The sequence below is a fragment of the Thermobia domestica genome, chromosome 18, assembly GCF_964235325.1.
Source record: "Thermobia domestica chromosome 18, izTheDome1.hap1.1, whole genome shotgun sequence".
In the NCBI taxonomy this organism is placed as follows: domain Eukaryota; kingdom Metazoa; phylum Arthropoda; class Insecta; order Zygentoma; family Lepismatidae; genus Thermobia; species Thermobia domestica.
In genome coordinates, this window is record NC_137471.1 from 174,815,308 (window position 1) to 174,835,515 (window position 20,208).

At 35.6% G+C, this 20,208-nt stretch overlaps 1 protein-coding gene across 5 annotated transcripts in view; it reads right to left on the reverse strand.

Moving 5' to 3' along the window:
- Positions 1-13,475: 13,475 nt before the first annotated feature.
- Positions 13,476-20,208, reverse strand: part of LOC145674935 (uncharacterized) — a 75,878-nt gene continuing 69,145 nt past the window's right edge. For all 5 annotated transcript variants that reach the window (XM_081745191.1, XM_081745193.1, XM_081745194.1 and 2 more), the window contains one exon: positions 13,476-16,822. In XM_081745191.1, coding sequence (XP_081601317.1) covers positions 15,274-16,822 — 1,549 coding nt within the window. In that variant the 3' untranslated portion in view covers positions 13,476-15,273. The remainder of the gene's footprint in view (positions 16,823-20,208) is intronic.

Here is a 20,208-nt window from a genome sequence, read left to right on the forward strand (position 1 = left end):
AATGATGGTTTTGCCTTGATGGAGAAATACATGATGGATGACAGTCACCATAACAGCAACAAAACCTTATGAGGTAGGGGAGCAGTTTCGGACGTTGTTACGGATGCTAATCATAGCCCAAACGCTATCGTAACTATTTACGATTGTCGTAGGAGACCCCCTGTTTAATCAGAATTGGCAGCCCGATGCGGAAAGTGTTCCAAGTTATTTCACAGAGAATTGTACACCTCCAGGGCCGGTGTCAACTCATGCACCCACGAGTCCAACTTCGTCACCTTACCGATTGCACGAAGTCGTTGAAGGACAGTGTTTGGCATATCCCTAACTCGTCTGCAATGGCACTAACACTTTTCCAAAGTCTGTTTCTTCCATGTTTCTGAGGAGTCATCTAAACATGGTAGCCGGTGTCCACGGAGCTCATTTCATAAGGCTATATCACTGGAACGATATTCGACAAACCAACAGCGAATGGTGTGTACATTCACCACTTGCACAAATACTTTTTTTTTGTGTGTGTGTGTGTGTGCGGAATATCCCAATTTGACTTTGTAAAGAAAAATCACTCATTGTATGTTCTTCATGGTGCACTTCCGTATGACCCTGTTCAACAATACACTATTTCCTGACTAAGTACCCCGGCCTGTTTGCTGAACGTGTACAGAGTTTGTGATGTTAGACGCGTAACCTTAGTCCATCCCTGTGTTGTGTTAGCAGGCTTTTTCCAGGAGGCGTCAAAGCGGACAATTCGTACTCACCAACTTTATATGTACAATTTCAGACGTCAGGACTTCTGTTATATATGGCGCCCAGTAATGAAGTGCAGATATTCTGGGAGGTCATACTAACAAGGGAATGGTCCCAACCTCACACGTCCGAATTGGACGAAATTTCGTATAGATACTAACTTGAGGTCGGTGAATAACGTGGGAATAGTCATTCGATTCGCTTTTGCGTACTTTACGAGATGTACAGGGTGATGCAAAACAGAATGCAACATAAGACAATTATGTAATCCGAGTCCGAATTGGACGAAATTTCGTATAGATACTAATTTGAGGTCGGTGAATAACGTGGAAATAGTCATTCCATTCGCTTTTGCGTACTTTACGAGATGTACAGGGTGATGCAAGATAGAATACAACATAAGTATGTAACCCGAGTCCAGCAAGAAATTGTAACCAGGGATGTTGATTCTCCGTCTATTATCCGTTATGACTTATGACTGTCGGCGGATATTAAGGTTACATTTGTGCATCACGTGATCGGTGTGCGCAACGGTGATTTCGAATGTGCTTGGATTAGCCTGTCATGAAATCTGCTATTCGTAAGAGAGAGACTTGCTATATTTGAATCGTGTATGCAGAATGACAGTCAGACATGCACACCCAGCGGCATTGACAAGCAAGGCGCGGCGTGCCGCAAGCGAACATGTGAGTTGGGCTGTTTCTTTTGCCAAACTTTGTCTATTACTGTTTACTTTACAGTCGCTGGAACTTAGTTTCCGTTCTAATGTTGACCTTCCAAGGTGCTACTGCAATTGGTAAACGGTGCAATTTCAGGGACGTGAGTCCTCAATGACTCATACTTCTTTCCAGGATCTCAACATCGAACAGTATTTCTCCTTTCATTTTCATGTGGAACCCCCTTTACTCAACGGGAGATTTTCCTGCGACGCCACTGCGTTCCTCATTATCGCGATGAGATTCCGCATCTTCATTGTGTTATCCACGTGCGGGCTTTCGTCGTTCTATATCGGTGAATTACAGAATGCTTCTATGTTATTTTACTTACGCATTACCCTGTATATCTAGCAAAGTATTCGAAAGCGAATCGAATAACTATTCCCACGTTATTCACCAACCTCAAATTAGTATCTATACGAAATTTCGTTCAATTCGGACTCGGATTGCATAGCTGTCTTATGTTGCATTGTGTTTTGCATCACCCTGTATGTCTTGTAAAGTACGCAAAAGCGAATCGAAAACCAACAGAGGGAGATGGTTGAAATTCAGCTTATATATAGAAGAGATATCTAGATTCTATATTGCAAAAGTAAGCTGTCCTAAAATGAATTGAATGTAGTCAAAAGGCACGAAACATTAATCAATGAAACAAAAAAATGTCGTCGTCCACATATCTCAACAACTATAATAAGGAGATGGCTATTTGAGTTGATTTTGAGTTTAACGTCCCTTTCAGCAGCGAGGCTATATGAGACGGGACCTACTGATTAACGTGGAATCCGGACCACATGAGCTCCCGCAGGGAATCGAATCCAGGTCTCCCACGCCAAAAGGCGCGTAGCCACGAAGGAGCTCGATGGCTAATTGAAGGCTTGTTGCAAAGACATAATGAAAGGGTTAAAAACGTTGTATAGCACGTAAGTTAACTATGTATAGAACATTGTCAAAAAGTCAAGTTGTTTGAGCAAAATCAATAATAAATTGCATGCATCTTTTCGAATTACCCAGGGCGCCCCACGTAGAGGTTACGTGCTTGAAATATCTCACATCTGGATTAGGAATCTCCAAACTCGATTTAGCACGCAACGTGACTTTTGACTGGTCCTGATAGAACTCAAAAACATTCGTTCCAATTTATGTGACTTTACAAACGACTCTCACTTCCTTAATAGCTATTATATTTGGTGGGCATACCTAGATATTTGGATGACCTGAAATCGCAGAATCTTGATCTTTGGCATCTCTTTGTGTGCTCCTTTATTCTAATTCTGGCATTCTTCGTCGTTATATCGTATATATGAACTGTTGTTTATCGTTATTCCGATTTCTTGGAAGACAGCTGGAGGATGAACACTGCTAAACTAAAGCTCAATGTTTCTTTTTTTTTTTTTTTAAAAAAAAAAAAAGCAGAATTATTTTACTGGTTCATTTTACAGGAGTTACTGAACTGTTAGTCATTAAGAAACGATTTAATCATGTGCAATGTAGTTTGTGAAAAGTTGAAAGTTTATCTACGTCTTGATTGTTACGTTCATATTCATGTTCTGCTGTTCTTTATATGTAATATTAAGTATCCTTGTTTGGTGTTGTTACCAAGTCTATTCATCTCAGCCTAATGAGGAGAATAACTAGAATTTCAAATTTGCACAACACAAACAATCACTGCATAGCCTGAGACTCCAGCATGGGCAAACTCATTGATAAAATAATTGTTACAATTTGGGAAGTGTTTCTCAATATTTACGGGGTATGTTAGAAAAGTAATGAGACTGGCAACACTGTACACGAACTAACAACACTGTTGTCTTAGTTAAGTTAGCCTTTGCTGCTACTCAGTACAAGTTCGAACTTTCTCCAATTATTACACAATCGTTGAGAGGGTGTGAAGTGAAGTTGTGTTTGTACGGTGCGTTACGAAAATGCACAGGCAAAAGTTTGAGCAATGTTGTGCCATCAAATTTTTGGCTTTGGATTAATTGTTTTAACAAAAGAGACACTGACCAAAGCTTAAAACTTTATTTTAAATTATAATTTGTAACTGTTTCGGATATCTAGCATATCCTTCTTCAGACACGATCGAAATTAATGAAAATACAGACATATATATAAATGTTGTTATAACAGAGTTTAAATTCTTTAACCGTCGTATATATAGCCAATGTTATAAAAAATTTAAATTCTTTTATACTGGATAGGAGTACAAAGAGAAATTTCATAACAAATATGATAAGAAGAATAGAAATGATGGAGGACGAAGAGGAAGGAAGGAAGGAGAGCATACAGAAATTCTACAGACAGTTAGAGAAGAACGGTTACAGCAAGAAAGAGTTAGAGAAGGAAGAAGAACGCAGGAAGAGGAAGAGAGGGAGAAAGAAGAATGAAGAGGATAAGAGTGGAAAATGGCATGGCATAGAAAGTATGGGAGAAGAAACGGAGAAACTGAAGAATTTATTGAAGAAAGGAGGGGTCAGAACTTATAGAAAGAGTGGAGAAACTTTATTAAGATCAATAAAGAAGAAGAATAGAAAAGGAACTAAAAAGATTAATGAAGAGGAAGAAGGGGTCATTTACAGGGTATGGTGTGAGGACTGCGATATGTCATATATAGGAGAGACAGGAAAGAGAATGAAAGAAAGGATAAAACAACATGATGATGATGTTAGGAAGGAAAAAGATACCAATGCCATATACAAACATGTTAAGGAGACGAATCACGCAATTAATTGGGATAAGACGGAAGTATTGGAGATGGAGAAAAGAATGATAATAAGGAAGTGGAAAGAAGCGGATTGGATAAAGAAGGTAGGAAGAGATAAATTGATGAACTGGACAGGGGGCTTACCAATTAATGAATCATGGCAAGGAAGTTTGAATAACATAGAGAAAAAAAAAATAAAATAAAAAATAAATAAATAAATAAATAAAAATAAAAAAAATAAAAATAAAAGACCCTTATAAGAACCAAAAATGAAGGAAGTGATGAATTGGAAAGTGAACACGAAGACTTATAGGATTGGCTGAAGGACTCGGTAAATAAGAAAAATAAATAAATAAATAAATAAATAAAAATAAAAAAGTACAACAATGACTCTATATATGACTTAAAAGAATTTAAATTTTTTATAACAATGGCTATATATACGACGGTTAAAGAATTTAAACTCTGTTATAACAACATTTACATATATGTCTGTATTTTCATTAATTTCGATCGTGTCTGAAGAAGGATATGCTAGATATCCGAAACAGTTACAAATTATAATTTAAAATAAAGTTTTAAGCTTTGGTCAGTGTCTCTTTTGTTAAATCAAATTTTGTGTAAACTTGGAAAATTCGCTACTTTGACATAAGTTAAAAAGGCCTTATGGTGAACATTTCCTATCCAGGTCACATGTCTTCAGATAGCACAAGTTTTTTCAAAAGACCGAGAAGAGGTGAAGACGAACCACGTGCGCCATCGTCAACCTCAGAAATGGATGGCAATGTGAAAAGATTGAAGTCTCTTATGAGAACAGATCGTTGAGGGACCTTCCACCAGGAATTTGTGCCACCAGGACAAGGGGGCACGTGTGCGACCAGGCTTACACGCACTTAGATACTGCACCACGACAACGCACTATGAAACCATTTTTGACAGAAAAAAGCATTTGTGTGATTCTTTAGCCCAGCGTTTCCCAACCTTTTTCAACTTGCGGCACACTACAGGTGTAACTTGAATTCTTGCGTCACACTCATAGATATTATTATTATTATTTGTAAATATAAAATACAGTGGTATTTTTTCTCTGTGATTACTGATCCCACAGAGAAGAAAACTCGATCACTGGTTTTCCCCCATGTTAAATCATTATGCATATTTTCCATTTTAATTTAAAACTTGACAACAAATGGAATGAAATATAGGACTCAGGTTTCTAAAAATATAATTCTTTTTTCGAAAACTGTATCCAACCTTTCAGAAAGAAGGAAGATCACTAAATAATGAACGAACAAACAAATCTCTTTTACTTTTAAGACACAAACGTAGGTAATTTGTATGCACGTTTGCTTTGTCGAAAGGATTGAATATTTTAAAATTTCAAGTTACGAAATTTTCTGCAACAATAAAGAAGCAATAATGGTTATAACAATGATAACAAATACTTTTTTCAACATTAAAAATGTACAGAAAAGTAAGTCAGTATGAAACTAAAAATTGTAGATTCATAGTAGAGGTTCATAGTAATGTGAAATACAAATATACATTTTTCTGCAATATATACATTTTTCTTGCAATTTGATTACTATAGAATTAATAATTTTGTTTCAATTTCCTCGCGGCACACCGGTTGGGAAACGCTGCTTTAGCCCTTATTCGCCGGATCTCAGTTTCTGAGACTTTTTTTTATTTCCCTTACTCATCAAAACCCACTTGAAACGGTGCCATTTTTGTAATTTGAATAATATCCAGAAGAGCGTAACCGACGAGCTGAAAAGTACTCCAACAGAAGCCTGCCAGTAATGCTACAAAGAATAGAAACAACGCCTCAATCGCTGTGATGCTGTCCAAGAGGACTATTTTGAAGGTAGTAACCTTGATTTGTAAAAATAACAAAATTCATCGTTAACAGAATATCAGTCTCACTACTTTTCTAACACAATTGAAATAGGAGATTGTAGTTAACCTAGAAGTCACAGTTCTAAAGTACTTGATCCAAATTAAAAACGTAAACATTTACTGCATTAAAAGGTTAGCAATGGTTTTCAGGCTAAAAAAAAATCGTTATTACTTCTTAAAAAATGTATTTTACAGATTATATTAGTAATACATATTAACAGAATATAAATGACTAGCATCCCACACAACATTAACCAAAACTCGCATTTTACACCTTCATCTTGGTTAGTGTTGTGCTGTTCATTTTCAAATAAAAACCTTTCTGTTTACAATTCGATTGCAAAGTTCAATAAAACATTTTTATTTGCTTTAGTTAAATGTACATTCGATAAACGTTCGTTTTAATTAAACGTGACAGAAACAACTATTAACTTCACAACCATATAACAGCTGCTATTAATTGATCAATGGAATTAACTCCAGCCATGTAAGGCCATAATTTCATACGTAGTAACATGATTGTAATTATCTTAACTATTTATACAATGCGTAAGCGAAATATTATTATTTTTGTTTGTTTGTCTGCAATAATCTATTACATACAATTGAAGGGCTCTCTGCAATAACAAGGTAAGTCGAGTTATTTCGATTCCTGGTAAAACATAGATAAAGAAGGCGTGTAGACTTACTTTCCTTTTCCGTCGCCTCTAGTGCGTGTACGAAGCGTCTGTTGAGAGAAAAAAAAACAATTCATCTGTATCGAGTCGCCGTTTCCCGATGCGGATAACAGAGGACGCCACTGTTTGCGGCTACTGAAGCAAACACTGGTAGATGCGAGGAGGCGACGCGATGTGTCTGTAACTTTGTTTTCAAGGGTCGGTTGGAGTGAAAGCACTGGTACTGAGACATACTTGACGATCTGTTTCGAAATGGACAAAATCGAAACAGTCGAAGAAGAATGACATAAACAGAACTGACGAAAGAAAAATCGCGAAATCTGGCAAAGAAATATAACAAAATAAGGGCGAAAATGCAGTGTTTTGTTTCTTTTCTCGATGTTAATATGGAAACTGAAACAGTACTGTCAAAAATCTGGATATGGGAAGATTCGGATTTTGAAAAATTCGAATCCCGGATATCTGGATTCAGATTAAAATCCGGATTTCAGATGTCGGATTTGGAAATCCAAACTCCTGATTTGTAATTTGAATATCTAATCTGAATCCGGTTTTCGGATTTACTAGTAAATCGGGCAAGGGCAGGGGGTGAAAAAGCCTCCATATGGATCTGTGTCAGTGTCGGAAACGGTGTAGGAGAGAAAGCCTATTCGGTGCAGGCACCACCACTGTACACCATTCTGTTCTTCCTCAAGAAACTAGCCAAACCGGGAATCAAAAATTCAAAGGAGGATGTGGAAGCTCTGATACGATTTGTTACGCTTGCCAAGCAGCAGTTTTAAAAGAACATGCTGAACCCTGCTTTCTTTTCTTCCTTTTTTTCTGCGCTCCCGGATTCTGAATCTGAAATGGACGTATCAGATTTGGAATTTTAAACAAGGCTCAGGACAGTGCAGTTTCCGGACTTCGTTGCCTACAACGCTCAGATTATTTAATATTTTGTATCATTGTGTGTTGTAATACATGAACGTTATCACACACATCCTTGTGTGTCCCTACTGCCCTTTCTCTTTTCACCATTACCTTAGGTTATGCAATAACAAGCTAAATGCTTACTATTCCACCTTCGTTACGTATTATTCCTCATTTTCGGTATTCGCCATTTTATGCTGTAAAACACAGACTAGGTGCTACACCACTTTTCTCCATAGGCATATATACGCAGATTTACTACTATGAATTACCACATTGCATTTTAACTCAAAACTTCCATTTTTCACTTACCTTTTTATTGCAGAGAGCTCTTCAATTTTCAACGAACCATATACTATTGTAACAGTTCTCAGAATTATATTTATAAGTGAGTGAGCCGAAGTTTTACAAAAATTGCCTCTTGTTTTTTTTCTTTCGCATCCTTTTATTCTGTTATAACTTTCACGGTAATACTGAGCAGCAGAAATATTAATACTGATTATTAGAGACGCAAAACGTCTAATTCTTAATATTAGAGGTATAATAAAAACGATTGTGCAGAAGTTAAATTGGTATATGCTTCCATTTCAGCAGAATTTATTTTGCCTACTTCGCTCTATATTGTCTATAGTACCAATAACTGCCTATTCCTTGCATTTTCTTCTAAATCAGGACATGGATCTCTTCTTTAAATAAAGGTTACTTCTTACGAATTTAAAAACAACAGAAACTAGCTTTGCCCAGATAAGGGCCAAGATCCACCCCAATACACAAAAATAATATCGGCGCGAGATATGAACGTATGTTATTGGCGAGTATTAAGGGCTTGGATAAATTAAAGACTATTGAACAAGTGCTCAAATGTAAAAATGTTTCAATTCACATCTTCTTTTGCTTCAAATATGCCCTGCCAACATCCGTGAAAACAGAAAGATAGTTTTAGATTTACTTAAACATAAATTAAACATAACTTTCTTACAAGGCTGTCTGTATTCTTTATTATAAATTAACGAGAAATGTTACAGTTTCGGAAGTATATCACTTCCTTCTTCAGACTACTATTCCAACTCTCGTTAATTTATAATAAAGAATATAGACAGTCTTGTAAGAAAGTTATGTTTAACAACTTTGATCGAAAAATTGACAATTTTGAAAAAATAATTCGTTAACATGTGGGATCGCAATTCATGTAAGATGCGCAAAGCACAAGAAGTGAGACTGTCTCGTCTCGAAAATGTGTCATAACTGATATCTCGTCTCCAAAAAGTTTTTCCTGTTTTTACTGGAAGAACTCGGTCTCCGTCTCGAATCTAGTCACGAAGATTTTGTCTTGTCTCGTACGCAATCTTTAATTAATTACAGTAGTTGTTTGTTAATGAATACTATTCAAGATTTATAATACCGAGTGTTATTTCCGAATATTTGCTGCTAAACCACCATTATTGGTTCAATACTGGATCGTCAGCTGTAGAGATGAGTACAAGAGTCATTTGTTTCTTGCTCAGTTTTCTTTTCCAGGTGTCTCCAATAGAGCTGTTCCACTTTTCTCTCACATGAAGGTTGTAGATTCGAGTTTCCAAAAGACGGTGAGAGGGCCCATGGAACGGGGCAACTCTGGAATACCAAGGGCTCCCCCAGTAAACAACGAAGGTGGAAGGCGGTACTTTACAGTAGAGTTTATCTTTGTAGGTAGGTTGCCATTCTCCGAACCACAGAGATAGTACAACACTGCACCATCTAAAAGGAACCTCATAATATACAGACGCGAAATGGTCAATGTAGTGTGTACAAATTATAACGATACGTGTATTTTTCTACTTGTACTTTAACATCTTTGGGCAATGTACTTCAAATTGATGCACAAGCTATTTAAGAAAAGGAAGAAGAAATATATAGAAAAAATGATATAAAAATGTAATTGTTTTGCTGTTGATATACGTTGCTGTTTTGTGCTAAAATAGAGATTCGTTGTCATAGCAACGTAAAATAAATAATATCATAATAGAAGAACCACCTTGTGTAAGCTACATGCCCAACTTTTAAGGTGTATAAATGTTTAATTTGTTACAAGATATAATAAAAGGTAATATCTTGATGCACTGTACGAAATGGTTTTAGATGAATTAATAACCTAGTAATTTCTATATAAATTTACATGATCTGTGGGATTTCATCGTTATATAATTTGGTGGTCCTCGCCGCAGGATTGCCGTTATAAAATGGCCCGCAAGTAGGCTGCAAGGGGAAGATAATAATTCTGGGAGGATTTGGAGAACGAACTTGTGCAACATCCCAATAGAAGAAAATGTCATTGTGGGTAGTGGGTAGAAAGAACAAAGGGATTGAGAGAATATACGGTGGCTGGAATGTAGAAGAAAAAAATAAAAAGGGGAAAGGGTTTCATCGCCATTCTATTTGACGACTTGTAATACATATTTTCGGAAGAGGAAGTAGTACCTTTTAACTTAAAAGAGTAATGGAAAAGACAGCTAAATCGATTACATTTTGTGCCGAAGACGATATTTCAAGAAAATTAAGAACTACAAGGTGATAAATGGAAATCATAGACAGGAAGTTTACGAATAGATACAATAGGAGGCCGCGAAATGAAGATCTGAAAATTAGGTGGTGGACACTGGAAGAAAAGAATATTAATGGGATCGTTTAAAAAGTGTTATGGAAGGTGTAAATCTGCAAGAAGAGAATGTGCAAAAATGGTGAAGCGCACACAATATGAACATACTAATGAAAAAGCAAAAATAAAGTAGATGCTTCTGGGACAGAAGAGCATAAATGCAGCTTCAAGGTGACTAATATGGCAGCAAAGAGGGTAGTGGCTAAGCAAAGCGCACGCCTGGGATAAAATGTATAATGAACTTGAAACATCAGGTGGAGTGAAGAAACTATATACTGAGTGGCGCACGAAATGTCATACTATTTGTTTTATTCATTACACACATAATATTATAGATGGAATGTTCAAAACTCGTATTCGTGTACTTTGATTGATGGAAAATCTGGTAGATGTCACGAGAAGTTAGTATCAATTTACTTGGTGCCAAACAGCAGTTTTCAAGATGGCGCATAAGAGCAAATTGTTGTTGAACAGAAGGTGAAAGTTGTACTTTATATATATATATATATATATATACAGTAACGAGGAGTTTTGTACCCACACAAAGACCTTTTGGTGCACAATTTCGTACAAAATGTACTCCATGTACACAGCCCATTCAGAAATTGTATCGTCAATTTGAAACAACTGGCTCTGTGGGTGAACAAGAATCGACAGTGCGAACCAAGTGTCCGCACCCTTGAAAACACTGAAGCAGTAAACAACGATCGATATAAGGACATGTTGGAAACAGATTTATTCCAGAACTCTTGGCAACAGGCCTCTCATTACAAACTCAAGGGTTTATGCAAGACGGAGCTCGCCCACACACTGCAAATGTTCTTCTATATTATCTGTATGACATGTTTGATCGACAGGTAATGTCACATCGGTTTCCTGAGCGTCACCAAGGACATAGTGGTCCCCGTATTACCCTAACATTAGTCTATGTGATTTCTTCTTGTGGGATTACCTGAAAGATAATGTATTCGCAAGAAAGTTTGCAAGTGCAGCTCAACTCAGGACTCTCATTATGCAGTTGCGCCGTCTAATTTCGGAAGACTTGTGCAGGAAGGTTGTGACAAATGTAAAGGTTCGCTTACAAGAGGATGTGAAACAAAATGGTGATCACATTGAACAGATACTATATTGAACTAAATTTCCATGCTCATACAATTAATTCTGCACTAATTTTGTAATATTTTGATGATAATACATGTGTAATGAACGAAACAAATGGTATGACATTTCGTGCGCCACCCTGTACGTCAGTGAAAACTAAAGACAAGACAACAAAGGATATTACTTGTATTAGGCAAATAAAGGCAATTGGTGTAATTATCTTTAGATAATAAGCAGGAAAGGACGAAACACAGAAAAAATTACCTTTAACAACCCAACTGTGGAGAAAAAAGATCCTCCAACTACCCACACCTTATTTCCTTTCGTTATTTTCACAAGTTGAAAAATATAGGAGATTTCGTTACAATGTAGGAAATATTGGAGTTTATAGAATGAGACACATATATAGGAAAAATAGGAGAATTGGAAAGCCTGCAACAGAAAGAAAAGAGGGGAGACTGATTGCAAAATGGTAACAAAGAATGTGCGGCAGGGATATACTGTCATAAAAGAAGTGACATGGATTATAGCACAAAAACAAACTTCATAAGGAATATACACAGAAGAATAGAAGAAATAAATAGTAAAAAAGAAAGAAAAAAAGACATCGAGAAGTTTCACAGTCTACTAGAGAAGAATGGGTACAACAAAAAAGAGATAAAGAAAAACAGTAGAAGAAGGAGAAAAGAGACAAACGAAGAGAAGAGAAAATGGCATGGGATAAAGAGCATTGAAGAAAAGACAGAGATACTGAAGAGCTTATTAAGAAAGGGCGGTGTGAAGACATACAGAAAAGGAGGATGGAAAGTTCTGGAAGTGGTTAGGAAAATGAGAAATAAGACGAAAGACAAAAATGAAGAAAATGAAGGAGTAGTGTATGAAGTGAAATGTAAGAATTGTAATATGATATACGTTGGCGAAACAGGGAAAAAGCTTAAAGAAAGAGTTAAACAACATAGGGACGATGTGAGGCTTAAAAGAGAGAACAACGCTATATATAAACATGTTAAAGAAACGAGGCATGATATGGATTCGGAAGGGAACAAAGGTCTAGGAAAAAGAGAAAGGAACAATAATAAGAAAATGGCGGAGGATTAAGAAAGAAAAAAAAAGGAAGATTAATGAACTTTTAATACATGAATTATGGAATACATTGCTAGAACGAATTGAAGGATAAAAGTCACGGATATGAAAAATTATTACGAGAAGCAACAGAAATAGAAAGACAATTATGTGATAGAACATTGAATTGAGAGGAAACTTCAAAATAAACTAATATTTGGAATAATTTATTAAAATAACAACAATAAAAGAGAAAAGTGAAAATAATAATATAAATTTCAATGAAAAAGAAAATTATACCAATACCTGATTGTTTCATATTAAAATTTAAAGTAATAAAATATAACCAGAATTATATAACAATAATAATTTAATGTTATGAAGATATTTCTTCCAAGTAACGTCTGATGAAGATAACGTTAACTTATTGAAACTGCTACGCATTATGTTTTATTTTAATAAGTACATACTCTGGTCACGAAAGTATTAATTATTTATGATCACGGACTGGTGCTTACCGACGAAGACAAGATCAAAGAAATAAAGGTTTGTTAATGAAGTGAATCCTAGGAACGTGTTCAGTGATGGAACTCTAAATCTTGGAGTAACACGAAAAATAAACCGGAAACAAGTAGAGAAGGCGTTAAAGAAAATGAAGACCCCAAACAAGAATTCTAGGAAACCTAAAACTGGATCAAAAGATTGCGATCTTGGTCAATAATTAGTTTTTGAAGCAGGAGCTACACCATCTTTGAACGGCCCTTAAGTCGGGTTTTCGTATTTTCTACGGAATAAGCACACCATACTGAATTAAGTGACAGGTTGGGTTTGGCTACACTATATGTAGTTCTCCAGCTATAAGGCCTACGAGAAAAATTTTGATTGAAATATGTTGGATGTTTTGATCCAAAAATGATAGGTTCAGATGGCATATTGCTAGAAGCATTGAAGAGTTTGGGGCCGATCTGATGCAGAAAATCTATAAACAGGAAAAATGCCGAGTCCATGAAGGGATAGTGCTATTGTACTTATTGTTAAAAAAAAAAAAAAAAAAAAAAGAAAGAAAAAAAAAAAGAAATGTACAGAACTGTGCAAACTACAGGAATCAAAGTAATGATCTGACATACGATGAAGTTTGTTGAGAAGAAAAATGTGGAAGTGCAATTACGGAAGGAAACCAATAGAAAAACAATTTGGATTTATGCCTAGAAAGAGCACAAACAGATGCAATTTTTATAGTATGGCGAACTATGGTAAAGCACGAGGGAAAACAAAATAGTCTTTATTAGTTTGGAACATTCTTACAACAGAGTACATATCAGGAAGTATGAAAATGTCTGAGGAAAGAAGAAATGCCACAGAAATACGTTAGTTAATATGTACAAATTTCTTAGGAGTTCAAGACAATAGAAAAGGTATGTTAGGAAGATATATATATATATATAAATTAGTGATATTATATTGAAGTAATTCATGAAGTTAACGTATTGCATAAATTACTCCTTTTAATGGTGAAATAAAATATTTTATTTTCTTTAAATTATGTAAAGCATTATTTTCACAAAATAATTTTATTTATTAAGCTTTCGCGAGATGTTACTAATTTGTCATTAGCATTAAATAGTAGAGTATGGAAACGCTTACACTAGCTTTTTTTTTTAACTTGAAGGTTTAGCTAGACGCAGCAGCTGTACGTTATCGTTCTGGATTTTGGTATAGGACAGTAGGGCAGTCTTAAAGGCACGTTCTACACTCCGAGGAATTAGTGGAAGTTGAAGAGTTTATTATGGACAAGATGGTAGTCGCCAGTAGCCAAAGAGTTCGGAAAAGAAGTCGATGATGGCCGAGGGGACAAAAACGTAAGTTATCTGACATTGATGTTGGGACTACAAAAGGGCCTAAGAAAAGTGGTGTTTTTCATTATAAGAGATAACTAAGACAAGTTCTAAAAGAGAGGGAAAAAAATGTCATAAATTGGGCAGAAATTAACATTATGATTAGCGCGCTCTTCGTCATTAAGTATACAGTTTTTTATGTTCAATATTATGTTGATTAGTTCTCTGAGAAGTTGTTAATTTTCTGTGATAATAAGTTTTCTATTTTATTTTAATGGTGAAATAAATATTTTCGAAATGTTATATATATATATATATATATATATATATATATATATATATATATATATATATATATGGGAAGGGGGGTGCGTGCGCACAAGAATTTTGTTTATGATATCACTAGATTAAGCCTACAGTCAGCAAGGTATAGGGATAGACCTAAACCACCTAATGGGTATTTTAAGATTATTCTAGAATTTAGTGTAGATTTTGAAAAAGAAAAGAAAATGTTGCTCTGCTTTTACCAAGTTCTCAATTATCATAGGTAAAATATTCCTGCTGAAATTGGAGACTATGAAATATGGTAACGAGTCAAGCCAAATATGAATTTAGGGAAGCTCTTAGCACATTTTACAGGAACCTTGTAGTTAACTATGTAATATAAAAAAACGAAGCACCAATAGAGTACCCATTAAATATCTAGTTATACTTTGATATTAGGATCTATGGCTAATCGTTAAGACAGATTTTGTAAGTCATTTTATCTGTGGAAACTATTTGTTTTCAGGCGAAAATGGAGGCGGAATGTCACAACAATTAAACATGAACTGAAACCGCAACACCTCTGAGGACATGATTTGTTGCATTAAGGCTAACAGTTAACTCTAATTCATTTCAAATGCATTTGTTTACAGTAATAGACAAGTACAAGTTTATGGAATTATCCAAAATAAATGCAATAATGGCAATAAAGTTTCAATTTCCTCGCCTACTTAGCCAATTCTGCTAACAACTGCCTCAGTTCATCCACATTTGTTTGAGTTTCCATATTGGTTGTATCAGGAAAGCCTGCTTTCCCTGTGTACCAGAGCTTAGAGCTACTCGACGTCGGCGACAATCCTGAGATACACGTTTGTGTTTCAGTAGAAACGAAGTTCATGTCATCCTGATATTGAGACCATGCAGTTTGAGTTTGGATGTCAGAGAATCCCAAATCTGACAAAAGAATATCGTCACATGTTTGGGTATACATGTTGGCATACACGTCGACGTCCTCCGTAGTTTGAGTCTCTATGTTAGAACAATGAGTGAACGATGAATCTTCATCTGTACAGTCGCTGAAAAAGGAGTTACTGAGATTTAATTCTGTTTGAGTTTCTATGCTACACGATCTGTTTCCGTCGTAGTTCATCTTCCTATCTTGTGACAAAAGTCCGTCAATAACTTCGGCTGCCAAATCACCCAGGGAGTCCAAGTTCATCATACAGGATGCACTCGTCATATTCGATTCATACATTGAAGGCCTAGCGTTGTTTACGTTGTTGAAAGCACCGTTACAGGCTTCGCCGTAGTAACCCAAACTCGGCAGAGTCTGTGACGTTGAGTTAATGCTACTGGTAGATGGCATATCTGGAATCGAGTCACAAGTACTTGACTCCAGGAAAGACAAATTGAAATCAGTTTGCGTTACGCTGTTTGCCAATTCCTGCTCTATGAAGGATGTTGCTCGAGACATAACTGGACTTGTTTGAGTGCCAGAAGAATTCTTCTCCGCCACCCAGAGATCAGGAAGGCCAACATCCATACCCACGGAGTAAGAATTCATGTTGTCGGCTAACTGAACGCTTGAAGACGTAAAGGAACTTAGCGAGTCAAAATTAGTAGACTGGTTGACAGAGTTCTGATAACTGGGGTAGTTTGGCTGTTGGTCTGCAGTTTCATTCACAGCATCTGTAGCCACAGTCGATGAAGCTCCACTCGTAGTCTGAGTTTCCATGCTTTTCTTTCTCTTCTTGGGTGTATGCTGTGAAGCAATGCATTTCGAAGAACTCTGGCTGCCTCGTGTCTCACGTGATATTGGTATATGAGCTGCTCTCATGGCCCGCTTCAAGATATAGTCCCCACTAGTCTGAGTTTCTGCACTAATCTTCGGACGTTTGTTTTTCCCAGTGACCTTAGTCTGAGTGTGCGTGGACGCCTTCCTTTTCACAGATCTTCCGCTGTTCTCTACCACTTTCGCTGGGGAAACATTTTTACGACTTCTCTTACTTTCCAACATTACCAAATCTGTTTGTACTCCCGCATTCACACAGCTCTTTAGACCGGTTTGTGAGAGTTCGCTGAGGGCAACAGCAGCCAACAAGTGGACAGGAACTGGGACCATGTCGGAAGTGAAATATTTCGGGAGGATATACGATGGCTGTACTTGAGTTGGCTTACCGTTTTCAGTCACAATAAATACTGGCCCATTAGCTACATCTTGCGCTTGTTTTTCATTTTGTTCTTTGGTCGCTGAGTGTGCTGTTGCAGTCGTTCCTCTGGAAGAAAGGAAATATCATTTTGTAAATAATACATGTCAGCAATTAATATAAAACACATAAGGTGAACATAAAATCTTCCAACATAAATTTATATTACAATATGCATATCTAACACAACTACCAATTTAATAGTAAATTGTGTCATATTGTTGTTCTCTTTGTAGCTGTAGCTAATACTGCAGAAGATATTTACCACACAAGAACGTGATAATGAAAACACACCATCAGAGCTAAAGGGCTTTTCCTAGTAAGATAGTAAAATCGGTCTTGATCCAAATTGGGTCGTTATTGACCCAAAATGTTAATGTTGACCTAAAACTACGCTAATAAAGTTTCGACCCCCTACTCCAACCCTTACTGAATTATCGTATCATACATGCTTAAAATTCAATATTTTAAAATTTTGCTGGGTATGGTCCAAATAATTTGAAAGTTTCACAGATTGTAGATACTATGTAAGCGTAAATGGTAAATGTGAACATTTTTTCCAAAAAATTAATGCGTATTCTCTTGAGTTTTTGGCGTGTTGAAAATTTCAAAATATAATTTTAAAAAATTGAGCGGGAGGGGGGGGGGGGACGTCGCTAACTTTTTGGTTCAAAATTTTGTAATATCCTTACGTACAACATATTCTTTTCAGGATCTGAAAGCGATGGCAACATTGTTGGAAGACCATTGTAGAACCCACAAGTCACAACTTCAAACATTTCTTTGACAGAGTTTACGATTTTCTCTCTCTTTCGTCACGAATTTATTTAAAACAGGGTCTAAAGTTACAAATATTCCAATAAACGAACACAGCGACGAAGGTTGAATGAATTATTGTAAATTATATGGTGTTTGGCTTTTGATTTGTTCTTATTATCAATTAATATTTATGTGCACCTTATTGCTTTGTACATTAAAATAAATGTATATAGTAAATAAGTTTAGTCAAACACGTAACTTATATGTAAAATAAAAGCACATTGATATAGCTATTATTGAAATATTGTTTTGTCTTGTTTTTCTCTTAAATTAAACGTCTTTTTGCTTTTCAACTCTTAAAATTAATTTTTAATTTCAAACACCTTTAAAGCTTTAATTTCGTAATTTCTGAAGTTATAAGTTTCAATTGTATCCAAAATTGCGAACTGGAAAAACGCAAGTGCAATTGTGTATAAAATAATTTCAAATTGGTCTTTTATACAAGAAGCATTACAATAAATAACAGATAAAATGAGAAAAAATTGCAAAACGAGATTTGGTACCTAAAAATATGCTACAAGAAACGTTTCAAAGTATTCTTTTTAATTATTAAGTTAGATTCGAAGTTTTGACATTGAGCGTCCTAAAATGGTAAAAAAAAAACTCTAAAAAATAGTTTTAATTTTTTGACAAAGTTTCCATCACTTTCAGACCTTGAAAAAATGTTGTACCTAAGGGTATTACAAATTTTTGAACAAAAAATCAGCGTCCCCCCCCCTCAAAATTTTAAAATGATTTTTTGAAATTTTCAACATGCAAAAAAAAAAAAGAAAAGAAAAAAGAAAAAAAGAAAATATGCATCGATTTTTCGGAAAAAATGTTCACATTTACACATACATAGTATCTACAATTTGTGAAACTTTCATATTATTTGGACCACCCACACCAGAATTTTAAAATATTGAGTATGTATGATACGATAATTCGGTAAGGGGTGGGGTAGAGATCTAAACTGTTTTTAGGGATGGTTTTAGGTAAAAACTAACATTTTGGGACAATAACGACCCAATTTGGATCAAGGATTTCACTACCTTACTACAAAAGATCCTTTATTCAAAAATTCCGGGACCACTTCCAACAAAAGACACACACTCTTCAGGTTGTGAATAAATTTAAGCAATAGTGTGGACGATGATTAACATTCTGGACGACTATACATAGCAGCAGATATTGCACAGCATATGCATGCTGCCAGTAATTAAGAGCCTCAAAGAATCAAAATCCAATGTGTTAGTGGGGAGCTCGATATTCTACGCACAACTGTATGGGAAACAGTGCGTTTAAGGAAACCGTGCATACCCTATCCAAGTTCTCTGAAGGCTGTAAATGAAAGCAATTTAACAGATCACATTTTGTTTACTATTTTCCATGTGTGGAAAAGTTCACCAACACAGAACATCCGAATATATTTAAGGAAGCCATGTCTGTGGTTCTAAACACCTTTCTGATGACAATTAACAGGAAAACGATATGCCCGACCAAAATGTTGCTTCGTTCAAATATGAAGCATTCCATGTCTTGGGGATACGTTTAAAACTAAAGACACAAAGTTTGATTTTTTTTTTTTTTTTTTTTTTAAGTTGTGAAGTATACTTTAAAAAAACTAATGATAATTGTTATTCTTTCAAGCCTTAACTTATATCAAGCAGAATTTATGATATAACAAAATAGTCACGTCAATTTTGTCAAACTGGTTAAAGCCAAAAGGACTTAATTTTTGACCTTGGCTTAATTAAGGGGCTTCTTTAATCGTGGTAATAGTTGTAAATGACCTTCGATCTCTCTTATTTTGTGTAATGGTCATTCGGATATTCCTCTACAATTTCGATAATAGTTCTAAGTATTTTCACAAAGGTCACCGGGCTACACTTCTATTGATTTGATACATCTAAATTACCTTTGCCCTAACTGTTACGAATAACTTAATTTAGTTTATTACGTCTATAAGAGCTTGCAGAAACAGTTTCAACCATTTACTGTGTGGCCTTGTTTGCCAGATTAAGTCACTCACATGAAAATATAATCACTTTATAAACACATTATGCATTTCGCTGCAAGGGATTTTAAACCTGAAGTAAGACTTCTTTCATTAAAGTTGAAATTCATATTTACTTACACAAGTCAATGGATGCACATTTACTGTTAGCAAAAGTGTTCGGATGAATCAAGTTTATGCACAATATTTCAAAATAAAGAACTGCTGCGTATAATAAATAACGAATAGTAATGCCTACAAATCCCGGGTCAGCTGACATCCACGTTCTTGACTAAATTTGGTCTTAAATGTCATCGATATTGTCATGAATCAGCTTAGCGATCCCGGAACTGTGAAATCGAGATTAATTTTGGGCATTTTGGAGATTTTACTTTTTCACTTTTCTTACCCCGCTTCCCCCTGTTCATGGCAATGAACTTGTACTTAGGCGGCATCAGAGCGAGTATTTCTAAAATAGATCACAATAACTTTATTTCAGAAATCTGCGATGCAGTTATAAGCAACAATATTTGTAGACTAAATATAAAAACCGTTCTAAGTGGCAAAACGAAAATATTGAGTAAACAGCTCAAATGTTGCTTCAGAACTGATGAGACATATAGGCACGCACGTTCTTCTGGGGATAAGTTGAACTAGTACT